Here is a 17,068-nt window from a genome sequence, read left to right as displayed (position 1 = left end):
ACGAGGGTTGAACAGCGTTGACGCACCGTCGATTCGACGGAACCTGTCCATTTAATTTGCTTCGAGCAATTAGTCGCGTGGAAAGAGATCGTGGCTGTACGCGTTTCGGAACGCTCGCGATGGAAAAAAGGAAAGCTCGTACTTCCTCTTTCCATATTTCCACAACGATCGATAGAGACCCGGTGTGTTTTCCGTTTCGATAATTGGACCGAGTATTGCTAAGAATACGCGGGAGAGCACAAAGGCAGACGTTGTTAAGCGCGGGAAATTGAAAAATTGAAAGTTTGATGGAATTCTGTGATCTTTTAACGAGGGTTCTGAATTCTCGCGCAAAGGGGAGGATTGTAGCAATTTTTGCGAACCGCTCGTGGGAAAGCTGACGAATGTAATTGAATCGAAAGGTTCGTACTCTTTTCCTTCGCAGCCTTGTCGCTCTATTTTTCCCCCCCAGCTTTCTGTCTCGTTCATGGAAATCGTTAGTTCAGAAAACGTGCTGCGATAAGGAGAACGAGGCGTGGGATCGAAGAATCGTTACATTGCAGGGAATCGATTACAGGGAGGCAATGAAGCTTGATGTTTACGACCAGCCGGGCGGAGTGTACACTTTCGATGCTGATCTGTTGCGAAATGTTACTTAAATTTTCCGCAGGGAAGTGCGCACTTAACGCCGAAGCCCTTCGAGCCGCTTGCACACCGTTCTTCTCACTCTCTGCTTGTAAACATTACATATAAATTTCACATTTTACAGCGCCATACGTGTGGTTATAAAATATGATTCCCTTTTCTTCTTTCAATAATAAAGTCCCTTTCAGCTGATTTAAAATGCGACGTTGACGAAGAAATAAATTGAAGAGTCCGTCTTGAAAACACTGTAAGTGCCAAAAATAAAAAAAAAATTAATTGGAAAATGTTCTGCTCGACAATTTTAATATTATAGCGTAGATTTTTAATGCCATTTCCCTTTGTAAATAAGTCACCAACAGTGCTAAAAAATGGCACCGCGGGTGCGTCCAACGCCACTTCTGTAGAAAAGAATATACGTAAGAGCCAATTAAGGGATAGGTAGACAGGATTGGCACTTACAGTGCTTGCAAATTTTAATGAATGCGGCATTCAGTTTTCTCTACAACTAAGAGGTGACACACACAGGGTTTTCTACGAATACAATTTTTTTCTCCTGAATTTGGACTGTATCAATGTAAAAAAAATAGAAAATTTAAAGCATATTTAGCGATCGAAACAAATCAAATTTCTTAAATAATTTAAAGTCAGGGTAGTTTTTTCTGTCTCCTGAAAAAATTTGATTTTTGGCACTGTGTTCTACAACCACTCAATTCACTCTGAAATTTTACCGAAACAATTGGTGTAGCGAGCAATTCAAAACGTTCCACGAAACCATTCATCGGAGATTTCACGAGACTGCCATCGCGCCGAGGGGGTGGCAAATATTCCCGCCAATTCTCCAGAGTTTCCCCCAAGTTTCCTCGCAGCTGGTTATCGTATCGATGGAGAAAATGCAAGCGCCGAAACGCGCTTTCGAAGCGCGGCAAAGGAAGAGGAACCGTCCATTGCAGCATCCTATCGCGCGCAGGGAAGTCGCCCTTGTTATTTCCAATGTGATCGCAGCGATTCCCCGTTACCCGAGCGGCACGATGCGACGCGTGTATGCATATAATAATTTTTGTCACGCTATCAAAGGGAGAAGTATCGATGGAGATCATTTATGGGAAAAGCGAAGTGGAAGTTGCAATTTTTCAGCTTTGCAAGGGATGGTCGTTTGATGTTCGCAGGGGAAACTTCGTTCCCCTCGTTTCTGTCGCGCCCGCGGAAAAAGCTCGGCGCGCTAGCAGTAAAGGCGTTAATGAAGATTGCACGTGCCGTGGTGCGCTGCTGCCGGGCGCGTTGTTATTTTAGGACGGAGAGCGAAATTTTGCATCCGCCCTTTCTCTGCACGAAAGTGCTTCGCATGCGACTCGCGTCACGTACGTTTCCTTATATGCTGCAGCATCGTATACGTGTTTACGGCTTTTTGTCTACGGCAGTGTACGCTGCAAACGGAGCGCTTCATTGCCCTCGTTAGGACATTGTGCAGCCGTATCGCATTTCAGTTAAATGACATCGCTTTACGAGATGGAAAAAGCAAATAGTAGGTGCAGGCTGTACGTTTAAAGTAAACTCAATATAGTAGATCAGGGAAGCTACTAGAGTTAGTACACTAAAACACTTGCAATGCTGTATCCAGAATTATTTTAGAGATTAAGGGTGGTGGATATGATATAATCCTTCGATGATAATACATCCTATAGTAATGCAAGTCGATAGTGAAGGATATTTGTTTGAACATGCAGTGTAATTCAGTATCAAACTTAAAGTATATGTACTTTTAAGTGCGAAATAAATAGACAAAATAAATGCTGTATAATGATATGATTCGTAGGAATTCAATTTTTGCTTTAAGGGGGTATTCCACTGTGAACGGTCGAAAAATCAAGCAATATTTAAAGATTTTTTTCTTAGTAAATACAACATATAATGTAATAAATCTTTTTGGTATTTATTAATTAATAATACAGTACTGACGTCGGCGACGACTACTCGCAGATGTTAGATTTTGTGCGCCTGTCTGTTAGGTTTGGGTTAGGTAGCTTAAGCTACTCTTATATTATACCAAAAATAATAAAAAGAATACATTTAAATTGTTTTACTTGCTTTTTACAAAGCGTCAATATGGCACCTAAACAACAGGGCCGGCGCGAGGATGGTTGGCGCCCTTATGCAAGAAAATTTTTGGCGCCCCTAAATTTTTGCACCTGTTTTCTATTTAATATGTTTTGCCTTTATGAGGTACAATAAAAAAGAATTATATTTACATTTTGTTTATATGGGAGTTGGATTCCTTTATTATTAAGTCTGCGATATAGTTTTTAGCGCCCCCTTCGCCTGGCGTCCTTATGCGGCGCGTTACTTCAATAATGGGTTCCGCCGGCCCTGCTAAACAAAAACGGTATGTTCGTGGTGCAGGTGATTTCCCGGCTCAGGCTTATCTGAAACACAAAATTCGAAAAGATTCTTAATCTGTATGAGTGTCGCTATCGCTCGTAGCTCAATTAACAATTTTTGTTGAGAAATAACCGAGATTTTTCTCGGGGAACACCCGAGAAAACACCATTTTGGAGAACATTTTCTTTCAAGCCATTTTTGTTATTTCTCAACAAAAAGTGTTAATTGAACTGTGGGCAATAGCTACACTCATACAGGTTAAGAATCTTTACGAATTGTTTGTTTCGGATAAGCCTAAGCCGGGAAATCACCTGCACCACGAACACACCGTTTTTGTTTCGGCGCCATATTAACGCTTCGTAAAAAACAAGTAAAACAAATGAAAAATATTCTTTCTAATTTTTTTTTGTATAATATAAGAGTAGCTTAATAAAAACCAAAAAGATTTATTTCGTTATATGTTGTATTTACTGAGATAAAACTCTTTAAAAATAGCTTGACTTCCCGACCGTTTACAGTGGAACACCCCCTTAAGACGCTTTTTCTTTCTGTAGGCTCCACGCTTTTCCACGGACCCATTTACATTTCATCCGTCGTATGCTTATTAGAATACTTTTTTATACAGCTCTGTTCCACTTAGGCTGACCCGTAAAGAAGACGTCATGTAAACATCGGCCGATATAGTAATACTGGAGGTTTTCCATAAAAACATCGTAAAAAGCGTGTCACTGCAGAACTGAAATATCCTCGATGCCAGCGTAGCCGAGACGCCCTTCCGTTTCCCACCGAATTGGCCACTTCACCAGCGGGATTCGCCTGAGCTTCTTGGGAACGCTTAAGCCCGATCGATATTCGACTTGGCCGTGCATTGATTCGATATGAATACGCCGATGATGCGTTCACGTGCCTTGGCGTAAGCGAAGTGACATACCTAACACAATTTACCGAAGGCTTGATTCGCGCTGCTCACAGGTGGCTATAGGAATCCCAATTAAGGATTCCGCTATAGAATAACAAGCGCAGACACGCTTGGCAACCTAATTACGACATTGACCGCAATGAATGCCGTTAATATCGACTTCCTGATGATATTCTCCAAAATACAATAGCAGTTGCGATTGTCTTCGGTAACGATAGAATTTCAGAAACGCTGCACGGGCGAATTTAACACTTGCCACGTGAAAACTATATAACGTCCAACAAGGAAATTCGAAATCAAGATTGTTTTTAATACGATTCGCAGCTTTTAATATCGACTCAAAAACTAATTTCTATATTACGACATTACTATTGGTACATACCGCGTACCTTCACCCCGCTGTGTGAATTCTACTTCTCCTTAATTGAAAAATCCTTGCAGAAAACACTGTAAATGTACAAATTGTAAAAACAAAAAATTGGATATTGTTGCGCCGGGGCGTTTTCATCGCAGGCCACCCCGACGCAAAGGAGTAGAATAATTAGACGAACGCACGCACGACACAACTATATTTGATACATAGGACACAGGCTATAGATACAGAAAGTTACAGGCTAAGCCTGACAAGTTGTTACGAGGTAGAGAAGGCACTTGTGCTTTCTGAGTAACGTTTAGAGTTTATTGACATAGACTTTTGTTACAAGATGAAAACCGTGCTTAAGGGGACTAGGCAGTCGAAAAATCGATTTTTTATTGCATTTTCCGAAAGTACTATCTTTTCTCAATAAAATGCCGCTTGGTTTATAGTAAAATTCGCAAAATTGCAGATTTGGCAGCTAAAAACGTCAAGCGGCAACCTATAGCGTCGCCTTTGCCCAGAAACTTTAAACGCGTTTTTCTCGAATATTTTTTTCTCTTCATTTTTTCCTGATTGCGAGCGAATTGAGGTTGAAATCGACTTGGAAAAAATCACAGGATGTGTAGAACATGTGTCATTTCGGCGCAAACCTCTGATATGGTCTGTAAAAATTCGAGACTTTCATAAAAAAATTAAGAAGTCACCGGATTTTGGTAGCACACAAACAATAATGATGCGCTATCAAAATCCGGTGACTTCTTAATTTTTTTATGAAAATCTCGAATTTTTACGGACCATATGAGAGGTTTGCGCCGAAATGAAACATGTTCTACACATCCTGTAATTTTTTCCAAGTCGATTTCAACCTCAATTCGCTCGCAATCAGGAAAAAATGAAGAGAAAAAAATATTCGAGAAAAACTCTGGCGTCGGTGGGGCTCCAGGGATTTTATACCCCTTGAGGGCACGACGCTTCCCTGTTTTTTGGCGGGAAAATCAGGCGTGAAGATTTGGCGGGAAGATCCTCTTGGGAGATCTAGCGCTGAGATCTATTGCGAAGGGTCGGAGAGAAGATCTAGCGCTAGGATCTATCGGGAAAGGTTTAACGGGTGGACCTAACGAGAAGTTAAGAGTTAGCCCCAACCTGGCGCATAGCGTAACAACGTCCGGCCGCGATGGCGTATGCTAGAACACCGTCTTCTTGTTGCGCCTCCCGATCGTCCTCTTCAAGGGAGCCACCTTCTTCTATCTTCAGCTACGAGCACCAGCAGGCTATGCACGGGCCTATACCCGGTGCTCGCAGCAATATTTACAGTGTTTTCTACAAGAATTGTTCAATTAAGGAGAGGTAGAACTCACACTGTGGAGTGAAAGGCGCGCCACTGTTTCGTCTTATGCTTGGGCATGCGCATCGGAGACGTCATCACTGCTCGGTACACCGATACACATTAAAAGTGAACGCTACAAAGTTATTTAACCGTTTCGAAACATTTTTAGAATGTGGCGTAATAAATCCACCAAGCCCCACTTCTGCTGCATGAACACTTCGCGGCGATTTAATTAAATCAGCCAACCAGTTCGACGCATTAATTACGCCGCGGCAAGTAGGTACATATTTTGAAACCTCTTCCCGTTTCGCATCCCGCTGCGAAGCACATCTACTTTTTAGCCCGGCGCAATCCTGGGGGAGCTGTCGCGACCCTCCAGGTCGGCCAATGTGTTTCGCAGGCTTCCGTTTCAAGGACTCGGGTCACCGACGTGTCGTGAATATGCGAACGCGAGAGTTAGCTCCTTGGAGCTGTCAGAAGCTCGCGATACGGGAGCGCGGATCGAGCAGATCCTCGAATTATGTTAGAAGCTCGCGGGTGTGAGAGCGCACAATAGCACGGTTCGCCGAAAACGTCAATAATCATCGAGGGAAAGCACGCGGCGGGACCTGCTCTCGAGAGATGCGTTGCAACGAGCACTCGAGCTTTCGGCTTCAGCAACGTGGTAAACCGCTAACAAGGGACAAGATCCAAGTGTCCTCTCACCGATTCTGATCTGCTCTCGCAGGATAATAGCGTACAAATCTCTGTTTCTGTGTGTAAAATATCACGTGTGGACTATGCCCTTCTGATAAGGGAAATGCGCGAGGTCGAGCTCACCGATTTGCTTCGAATTTTGCATGTAACTGGTGCACATCATGCATAATACCGTATTAACTGGATAGAGCTCTCCAATCAAAATTTTCGGAGCAAAGCTATTTCAAAGTTTCGTCCACTTCATATGCTGAGAATAAATGACCGTGGAATTAATTAAAAAGTACATATATAGGTACCTAGTAAAAATGAATACATGAGACTGGAATTACTACACGAATTACAATAAAATTGAGACGTCAACGTATTTACGGTTTCGTATCGACTTAATGCCAGAGATGGGCAAAAAATTGTTTGAAATAAAATTTGTGTACGAAATTTTTATTTCAAATAATTTTTTGCCCATTTCTGTTTAATACGCGTGTGTGTATCGAGGGTGTGGTAAGGAGCCGTCCTTAAATTACGTTGGTAATTTTGGCGATTTCTTACCTCCTCCCTTCGCCAGTATAAGAATTCGTAAGACTTTACATTCCAGTCTCCTCCCCGCTCTTTCTTACGTAATATTTTTTACACTGCATTTTTTCAATTATTAAAATTCTTTTAAAGGTTTATATCATTCATTTAACTCGGTTTCTTGTGTGCGATGCAACGTTATTTTTAAGCTACATACAGTGGTGGACGAAAGAAAGTTTACAACCTTCAAAATCACATGAGTTTTTTTTAGAAGCTAGAAGGATTAGTTTGTTAAGCGACGTTTTTCGTCGATTTGAAAAAAATGCAATTCGTTGGAATAGCAAAAAAAAAAGGACTAAAATGTCGTTTTTAAAACTTTTTTTTGTAAGTCTGTAATGAAAATTCAAAAAACCCGTTTGTAGTTTGAAGTAAGTATTGAAGTTGTCGGAAATCACGAAATTCCCGAAATCAGTGATTTTCGACCTTATTCTGCGATCTTTAAGAGTTTGTAGCTCAGAGCAACGTTAACCGATTTTGATGAAATTTTCAGCATGTACACAACTTACTTATATCTACAAACGGTTTTTTTTTTAATTTTCATTACAAGCTCACAAAAAAATAGTTTAAAAATCGACCTTCACTATTTTTTTTACTATTCCGACCAATTGCATTTTTTTCAAAACGACGAAACACGTCACTTAGCAAATTAATCGTTCTAGCTTCACAAAAAAACTCATGTCGTTTGGATCAATTCTAAAAAAATTTTAATTGAATATGCGATTTTACAGGTTGTAAACTTTCTTTCGTTCGCCACTGTATAATGAAAATTATGTTAAAAAAATATACGCAAGACTCTGACTGACTCCTCCCCCCTCCCTGTAAGAAAACGTAAGAAATTCGCGACCCCCTCCACCCCAAAAGCTTTACGTAATTTAAGGACGACCCATAAAGGCAAAGCTTAGAACTGCATTTGCTAAGAAAAAACAATTAAGTAGTACTTACATCTTCCATTATTATCACACATGTTCTGCACTAGTTATAAAAAAATTTTAATGAAATCAGTGACACGACCCTCGCGCCCTCAGATAAGAGAAATATTATCCACGTGCACGTGTGAAACCACGAGATTTTAAATCCAAACACAATGGGACTGGGATCGCAACGGTTACGCTTTGTTCCTTCTTTTACAGTGGAGTCCTTAAAAAAATTCTTCCGCGCCTCAGCGCGGTAATTGCGAGGCAACGCGCAGCGGAGAAGGAAGCATCGTGACATCTTTGAGCAGCGTTGAACGTGTCACGAGCTCGATTCGGGTCGTTACGAAACTTCTAACGTTCTACGAAACTTGTAAGCCATAAAAGAGCGTGTTTTAAAAATAGCGGCAAGTTCCAGCGGGAGAACTTAAAGGTCGAGCGGAACGAAGAAACTTTCGCGGTTCGAACGCCAATTTCATCGGCAGGCGAGGATTATACTCTGCCCGGAGAAAAAAAGCGCGCTGTGATCCGCGTAATCCCTTCCAGAGACTTCTTTCATCGGTTTTAGAAAACGCGTTGGCTGCTCGCATACTAATGATGGGTGACAAGAGAACACGCTGATTTTGACGAGACTCTGCAGATTTGCTAAATAGTGAAAAATATTTCACACGTATTTCTTATTATAGGCAATCGTCCATGTTGGATAGTTGAAAAGAGCCCCCAAAGTTGGGCGTCGAAAACACATTTTCCGAAAAACTAGGACAAATTTTCTAAAAACTGAGTGGGGGGATGGGATTCGTCTTTAAAAAACTCACTTTTAAAAAAAAATTTCTCCTATGCCTAGTAGTTCTCTAGAGTTAGAAAGAGAACTGCCATTTAGGGGCAGGATGAAACAATGTATGATGCCCAAGGCCGTCTTTTCGTTCCGGAGATAATCACGTGTAAAGATTAAATTGGAACAGCCTGTATAATAGTGCAGACACCACGGAGATAATCAAATTCATTTAGTATGCATGGAGTTAACTCTTTGAAAATATGCGCCATGGTGTATCGGCGACATATAAAGGGAAGATAAATATCGCACACTATATTCGAAATTTCTCTGGCAATTAGTGGAGCGGGTTTATTGGCAATTTTCGTGGAACAGCTATCGCGTTCTCGTAATGGACCGGCCACTGCCAACGAGACAGAAGCTCCGCGGGAAACTACCTACGTAAGCTCGTCGAAACGAAGAACGCAGAAATAAAGATTGCGTGCGTTTTATCAGCGAAACGAAGAAGGGGAGGTTAAACAGAAAATCAGTTCATTGGGACATCTGAGTAAACAGTAACCTGGACTTTCTACTGGTGGTTGCTCCGGAAGTTACTAATAAAATCAATACAAGCTATCCTACTTTGTATTCAGAATGAATCCAAATAGCACAAAGTTATAATACAGAAAAAGTAATACTTATGCTAATGTTATTTTTACGCTGGCAATAAATCGAGGAGTTGGAACGGTAAATTATATGAGTGCCAGAAATGTTATTTTTTAATAAAATCGATAATAATTAATAATAATAATATTAATAATAATCGAAAGGTTTTAGTACTTTTTCTCAACCGTAGCGATGTTGGTACTTGTGATCTCAGTTCTATAGGTATAAATAAATTATCCTAGAACTTACAGCGTTTACCACTGTACTCATCATGGAATTTGGAATTTGCATTCCTTCCCGCTAAGGTAAAAGTACCTATTACGAAACATTGTCCATTTTATGGAACAGTTTCATCGACAATGTAACTTTAATATAGTTTTAGGGATTATTAGGAATTACAAAAATTTGTTCAATACATACGAATATTTAATTTTGTCGATGAATAAGAGTAAATATCATTCTCTCGTGTAAAATATTAGAAAGAAATTGTAATATTAAACACGTCGCCAGCTCCGCGAAATTTGGCTAGCGGCCGAGTTAATACCGATAGGATTCGACGATTTATTTTTTAATTGTTTTTTTTAATTTAAATCTTTATATAGCATGCGTAATAGATTATAGGATAGCTTATAAGTTGTAGAATTAATAATTTTACTCAGTTTCCGAATTTGAATAGAATTTTATTTACAAAATAGGTGTTCCAAATTGCGTACATAATATTTGTTCGCATGCCGTATTTATGGAACGGAAGAAACGTTTATACTTACATAAATAAGTAAGTAAACACAATAAGTATTACTATTTTATAAAAAATCTCAAAACCTAATCTCTAATGTGTGGTAGGTATGTAAAAATATAATTAATTTATTTCATAATTAATACTTATTTACTTGAAAACCTTTTATTTGCAAGTGCCGAACTTACTTAAAATGGAAGGTGAAATAATAGTAATAATATTGTTAATTAGTATTGTCCAAACTATCCCTGGTCTCCCGGTCTACTGTACTTTCTCCCGTCTCCCATTCTACTGTACGTTCCCCAGTATTTATATTAAGCCGTTATTATTAAATAGTAATGAATATTAAAGAAGATTTTTTATTTGTTTAATTCCTACCTCAAATAATTTTTAAAAATTGATTTAAAATTGAAATAATTGTCATAAATTTATACGTCATTTTTTAATTATTTGGTGCATTTTATGAATTAATTTCACTTTGTTCTTTCCGTCTTTATATAATTAAAAACCTTAAAAACTAGAATCGAATACCAACGTAAATTTAAAAGCAGTAGATTTACGTGTTTTCCCCTGTTTCATAATGGGGACATAATTTATGGAACAGCGGTAAAGGTGCGAAAATACCGTTTCATAATAGGTACATACGAGTCCTATTAGTATTTTGTTAATAAAATTAATTTTATACATTAGATTAAATTATAAAGTCATTTTTATTTCTAAACGAACTGGCCTTTTGTATAGTTAAAAGATTTCTAACATTTTGTAAATTTATTAACTCGAATTTGATGAAAATTTTAATCTTTGCGAAATTTCGTTCCATAATAGGTACTTTTACCTTAATAAAATAATTTTTTATTTCTTTGGTACTTGGGTGCTCAGCCCCTCAATTCCAAAACCACCATTCTTTGAGGAGTTAAAACTAGAGCCTCGCCACGTAACACTGGTGGTCGTGGTTCGGTTCAAAGCTTATTCTTGGAGTAACGTCATCAAATAGAGGAAACGTTTTATCGAATAAAAAGCTCTCTTTCTCCATATTCAGGGTTCCACTATTCGGAAAAGTTCTTATTACTGGGTCGGGTCAAAGTATACGCAATCGAAAGATCTGTACGAGCGGATACGCGCTGCCGAAGCGTGTAAACCTGAAGAGTATCCCTGCTTCCGCGGGGCGACCGTTCGAAATCACATTCTTAGCTCTCCTACGCCGTATCGTTTTCCCGTCAGACGATTCTGCTCGCGTATCGCGCTCACCGGAACGCCTGCAGGAAGCTTCCTTTCGGGCTGGCCGTTCCCAGGGGTTGGGGGCATGCTAGTAATTATCGCAGGCATATCCTCTTACCACGCGAAAGGAGAATCACGTGGCTCGTTCTCACGAAAAAAAAAGGAGGAAAATATCGGAATACGCGGGCCAGGATGGGCGGAGCATTACGGACAACCCTCACGCAAGTCCATTTTCCCCAAAATGAATTTTTCTCCCCGAGTGATTCCATTACATTCCTGTCCCTTGCACGTATGCCACTGACACGATTTCTGTGATTGATGGGGAACAGACGTATGAGAATTAATGGGAGGCTCGAGTTATACAATACTTCACAATTTCCCTCTTTTCCACTGGCGTCGGAGTAGTAGCACTGCTTATTACTTAATATAAAAGCAGGGTGAGCGCTCGTTTAGCCGCGGTTACTGTGCTATGAAAGAGGTGTTTCTCTAAAGTCTGTTATTTGTAACTCGAGAACACTTCGCACTTATCTCTCTTTTGTTAGTATCTTAATTAGGCGTGTTAACACGTTCCGCGGCACAGTGAAAAAAATTCAGACTTTTGGTAGGATTTTAAAAAGTGACGAGAAAAATAAATTGCCCTACTTAATTGCAGAAAAATAGTCACTGTGCTACATTCTTCATAATTTCCGCTTCTGTTCTACTTTAATCTGCGAATTGAGAAATACCTTTTCAATTTGAGGGGGAGCTTGAATTTCGATAAATATCACGCGCCACCGATGGTTCACGCGGTACAGATCGTGTTAATATTAGTTTAAAATTACCCAGCCTTCGCAAAGTGTCAAGATCGCTTAGAAGCAGCTTCGACATTCTGGTGTTATCGTAACGATTTCCATCGAAGTAAACTGAAGCTCGGTATTCAGTTTCCCCGATACGATCGGACGAGTACTTACAGCAACGATGAAGAGATACAGGGAATGCGCCACGTCGACTAAGCAGGTCGTGATGACGGTGATGATCCAGGGCATGAGGAAGACACGTTGATCCTGAAAGACCATCGGTCATAAATGTACAGAGATAAATGGGGACCGCGAAGAAAGGCGGCCGACACCAAGAGGGTCGTTTAATGGCCGGTTCTTAAGTTTAATATCCTTCCATCCTTTTTCTTCCTCCTCCACGCCCCCTACCCTTATTTCGCGTCCTTCAGAAAGCTTCTACCCGCTGCACCTCGGCCAAGGTAAAGCGGAGGGACACTTTCCAAGTGGAATCTACCCCGGGAGTTAAGAGTTAAAACGAGCTCTCGACGGAAAGGGGTAGAAAGTTTCCCGGGGAACGGAATGACAATTGCACCGTTTTCTTTTCGGAATCCCGTAGCTGCTTCACGCCGGCAGAGTAATACAATTACGCAGGAAAGCAGCGGTCCGCTCTGAATAACACATAACGAGGATCCAATCGCCTTTGAATGAATCATCCCCAATTAATTATCTTCTAAAAGCTTCTCACCCCTGTCTCATAGCAGGCCAAGCTTGTTCTCCAGAAAAGTGCTTGGAGTCGAAACAACTTCGTTATCGAGTAAAGCCGGCGAGTCGTTTGGGGTCTGAAAGGGTTCCTATCGCAGAGCCTTCTGCACCAGCGGAAGGGCCGCGTGTGTATACTGTTAGAGCTCGTTCGCGGCAACCCATATTCCTGGTCGAGAGATTTAATTAACTCCCAGCGAAAAATAAAAAAGGAAGTTCGCTCAACTTTTACGAAAAAGAAAGGAACAGAACGCCCCTTCGATTCGGTATTTCGTAGGGCGCGGAGGTATGGAACGGGCTAAAAATCGGCAAGGGTTAAATAAAGCTCGGGCGTGGAATGAATCGATTGAAAGGGATCTGGAGGGGAAGAGGGGAGGGGCAGGAGGAGCAGTGTCGTTTATAAGGCGACACCGCCAGTTTGCATGGTCCCTTTACAAAGGCCCGTAAAAATGCGACACGTCAAGAGGTACATATATGGCCCTTATGTAAGCCGATAAAGAAACAATTTTCCGCCCTCGGCTGGATTCGCGCGACTGGGCTGCCTTGGCAGGAGCTTCGAATGGACAGAGCTCCTCTCTTTGACGCGCGACTTCCGTTATGCGCCGGGGCGTACTTACACGCTGGCGGATACCCTTCGGAGGGAAGAAATTAATGTCCACACAAGTACTTAGAGGCTATAAAATAGGCGCCAAGCTACTTGAGCCTGGCAAGAAACTTGTTTACTGCTTGCATGTAAAACTGTGTGTAGGGGAAAGTCAGCGTGCTACACTGCCCCGTCTGATTTGTGGAAGCAGTCGCCGGGGGAATATCTTTTTACGCAGACTAGGAGTTTACGATAGTTGGTACTTTTTGTAAAATATACTGGAGCACCTCGCGCAGCAGATTTTCAAAGTTTATCGTCGCACCGAACGCGGCAAGAATTTTCTCACGAGGACGTCCGGCTTTTAGGAATTAGTTTTAAGTTAATTTCACGAGCTGGGCGCCTTGGTACTTATATTTAATGAAGTCTTTGAGAACTCGGCTGAGTATTACGAGGGGCGAGGGTATCGATTTCGTCGTGCAATTCTTATATTAAAACACTTAATTTCGAAGGATTAAGCTCGCTGAAGTCTTTATTAAATCGTCGAGCGATGGTATATTATCAACTGTCTTAGCTTCCCTCCTTTATTCCTTCATCTTCGCCAATCTCCGGCTCCTAAAATGACGGAGTGAGAGACTGCAGTCGAAATCCAAGGGTCGATTTCTCCCTCTCGTGTTTTGATTCGAGGTGCCCCGATTTGCCTCAAGGCAAATGTCCTCTTCCTGGTCAGATGTCACGAGGCATGTCACCGTGGCTCCTGACAGGGAGCACGGACATGCATCATGTTCCTTCATTTTGGGGGACGTCGTTCATTTTCCACTATAGCTAGACAGCCAGGGGATGTACGAAGCATCCCGAGGCATGGCCCCTTTAGGGTAAGTCAGGGTGAGATGGTCGTACGGGGGAGATGGGCAGTGACAGTATTTTTAAGAAGGAAACGCCAAATGACGCTGTGTCCACGTGGGAACAAAGTGTTATAGACAAGCAACATTCTTAGTTAAAACTGTTGGAATAGAACGTTTTTAAAGGCTTGTAAATCCACTGTGAAATTTAAGCTAGCGCTTCAAAATGTTTGATCTATATTTTGGTCACCTTGTTTGTGTTATTTATGCTGAATATTTTTAGTTCTCAAGAAGAATTTCCGGTAGTGTATTGTTTACAGTGCTTTCAACCGTAAAGTATTGAGGGTTCCGTTTGTTAGTCTAAGTGAAATGGGAATGACGATCTTCTCAGGGCTTTAAGGGAGAGATGGGCAATATTTGTCCGGGAGAAACTTTTTTCTCATTTGTGAAATTTGTGTATTAAATAATAATTTTTCGTTTATTGATATTAACGGATATGTAGACAAAGGATTGAAGTTTTGTTCTACATCATTTTCGTCGCTTTATTTCAAATAGGTTGGCTGTAGGAGGCTCCAAACGAAAATATGACCATCTCACCCGGACTTACCCTGTATCCTTTCTATTTCTCGCCTACTTTTCTTCTATCGAACAATTGCTTGGGAATTCGATAGGTCTAGCTCCAACTAAGCAGGTCGATAGGGCCTTGGTTGCAACTGTCTTCGTAGTTCGTTAGCTGAAGTTCTCGATTGTAAGATTCGCGCAGGGTGGTCGCTGGAACTGGATTCCATCTGTCTCCTCCGTTTGGTAATTTAAGTTTTTGATTGTGAGACGCGCGCAATGGGAGATCGATGGAACTTGGGTTCCATCTGCCTCTCTACAGGCGCCTACTGGCAGCTAATGCTTCGCGGCGAGACCAGGCAATCGGTATTAAGCGTGATGGGGTTATTCATCGCGGATAATACCATGCTAATTGGTTGCGACCTCGGAATGTTCTATTGAGAAAGCGAAACATATGTAACGTGAAGTGTTTCAATGGGATGCAAGGCTATTTGGAACTGGGAGCATTTCGATGTAATACCTATTAGCATCACAAATTCATTTCATATGATAACCTGTTATCCTCGAGTAGCATTCCTCTGGTGAAATTTTAACTAGCCTTCGACATTAGATTCTTCTAAAATTTTAAATACTCTCGATCTCAGGTCGATCAGGTCTATTTTTCTATAGGTACCTCACAATCTATATTCAATACTATTATATAACTTTGAATTTGCATACTTGGAAGTTTGAAATGCGTTTTCTTAATAAATATTAACTGTACTCACAAGTGTGTTGCATCGCTTTGTTCGTCTTGTTAAAAGGAAGGTTTTAACGCTTTTACTTTTTTTTTATAAATAATCTATCTATATATATGGGGGGCTGAAAATCACAGTGGTGTAAGTCCAAATTTGGATAATTTGAGATAATAACAATATTTACGTCTTAAAGGCTTCATCTGTTTACTTTTATAGTGAATTAAGATAGAACTTCATTCTTAACTGATAAGAACATGTCTCTTTAGTAGTTAACTAACAAGAGCAGAGCGTTTCGAAACGTACTGGTGTAAGTTCGACGAATAAGGAGAGGTTTTTACATATCCGCCTCCGATTGCTTTGGTTTCTGGATACGTTTTAGACTTTTTAGAGAACCGAAAAATAAGACATCCTTGCTTTTTATATTGTTCCATTTTCATATTTTGGGGGTAAAACCACCATTCAATGTTCATAAGAAGAGGTACAAAAGTTCCTATTGTTTTGTACTTATTTTTAAGTATATACATATTTATTATGTTATTATTTTAAGCCTTTAGATGCGTTTCTAGGTTCCTACAACTGTAATATAGTATATACGTAGAGTTTTTTTATAACAGTAAACGCGAAACATTACTTTACGCGAAACATCAAGCAAGTGACTTACACCACTACGAATCTCGGCCCCCTCATATATGTATAAAATCCAAATACCACTAACTATCACGATTTCTCTGGAACCACTGATCCTATGACCATGAATTTTGGCAGGTAGGTTCCTCTTAGCCCCTGGGTGCTTGCTAAGAAATCTTATTAAATCCCTCCCTTCCATCGAGAAAATATATATAACTCAGGAAACGCCAGGTACTTTAAGCCAGCACCTACTTAATACAACATTTAATATTCCGCGATTGCACTGAAAATATTTTCTTTATAACAAACAACAAGTAAACACAGCATCTACATATCACGTTCCAATCACCCTGCGTCTAAATAGCTTCCCTTCTCCAGCTTAAACGCGAGAGCCAGCTCAGTTCGTGACGCGAATGTTTACATCAGAATGCGATCCAGCCTGGACGAGTACCTTAAAATCGACCAAAGATTAATCGTCCGGGGCGGCGTGCAATAAACAATGCCGAGAAACAAATTATCGGGCCGAGCAGCGTGACAACGCGAATGAATCAGAGATGCTCGCGTGGCAGGATATTCCCTTTATTAAAAATGACGGACATCGGATGACAAATGAAACCGCGAAACTCCGAATATGGAGATCTTCGCGGAACCATGGTTGCCACGGTTAGTCATGGCGGGCAACCATCGCGGGAATAGGCGCAGCGGCTTCCTCGCGGAGTGATTAATGGATGAAGAGATCGATAAGAAGGAACGTCGACCTGGCTTCGCATAGGTATTTAATACCAGAAGTCGCGAAATAGAATCTGCCCGAGATTCCACCCTGCTTCTAACGAGAACCCCAGTTCCTGTTTCAACTACGAAGCCTGGGTAATCGAGGAGCGAATCGCGGCTACCATACGAAAACAGTGCTGTATGTTTAATGGAGATGCTCTAAACGGATTTCCCTGTGTTCCCGCCATGCTGATCGTTTGGTTGCACCGTTAGCTTTTTATCAGATCCGCCTCTAAAGTGGCGCGGTGGAAATGGCCTGATATTTCTCGCCCCCTTACAGCGCCGTG

At 41.0% G+C, this 17,068-nt stretch overlaps 1 protein-coding gene across 4 annotated transcripts in view; it reads right to left on the bottom strand.

Annotated features, from left to right (window-relative positions):
* Positions 1-17,068, bottom strand: part of LOC143370472 (uncharacterized) — a 51,201-nt gene that overhangs the window by 10,698 nt on the left and 23,435 nt on the right. For 3 of the 4 annotated variants that reach the window (XM_076815640.1, XM_076815632.1, XM_076815660.1), the window contains exon 4: positions 12,103-12,195. The exons of the other annotated variant lie outside the window; for it this stretch is intronic. In XM_076815640.1, coding sequence (XP_076671755.1) covers positions 12,103-12,195 — 93 coding nt within the window. The remainder of the gene's footprint in view (positions 1-12,102; positions 12,196-17,068) is intronic. 4 annotated transcript variants of the gene reach the window in all.

This window comes from Andrena cerasifolii, chromosome 1 (assembly GCF_050908995.1).
Source record: "Andrena cerasifolii isolate SP2316 chromosome 1, iyAndCera1_principal, whole genome shotgun sequence".
Taxonomy (NCBI): domain Eukaryota; kingdom Metazoa; phylum Arthropoda; class Insecta; order Hymenoptera; family Andrenidae; genus Andrena; species Andrena cerasifolii.
This window is presented reverse-complemented; position numbering and strand designations above follow the sequence as displayed.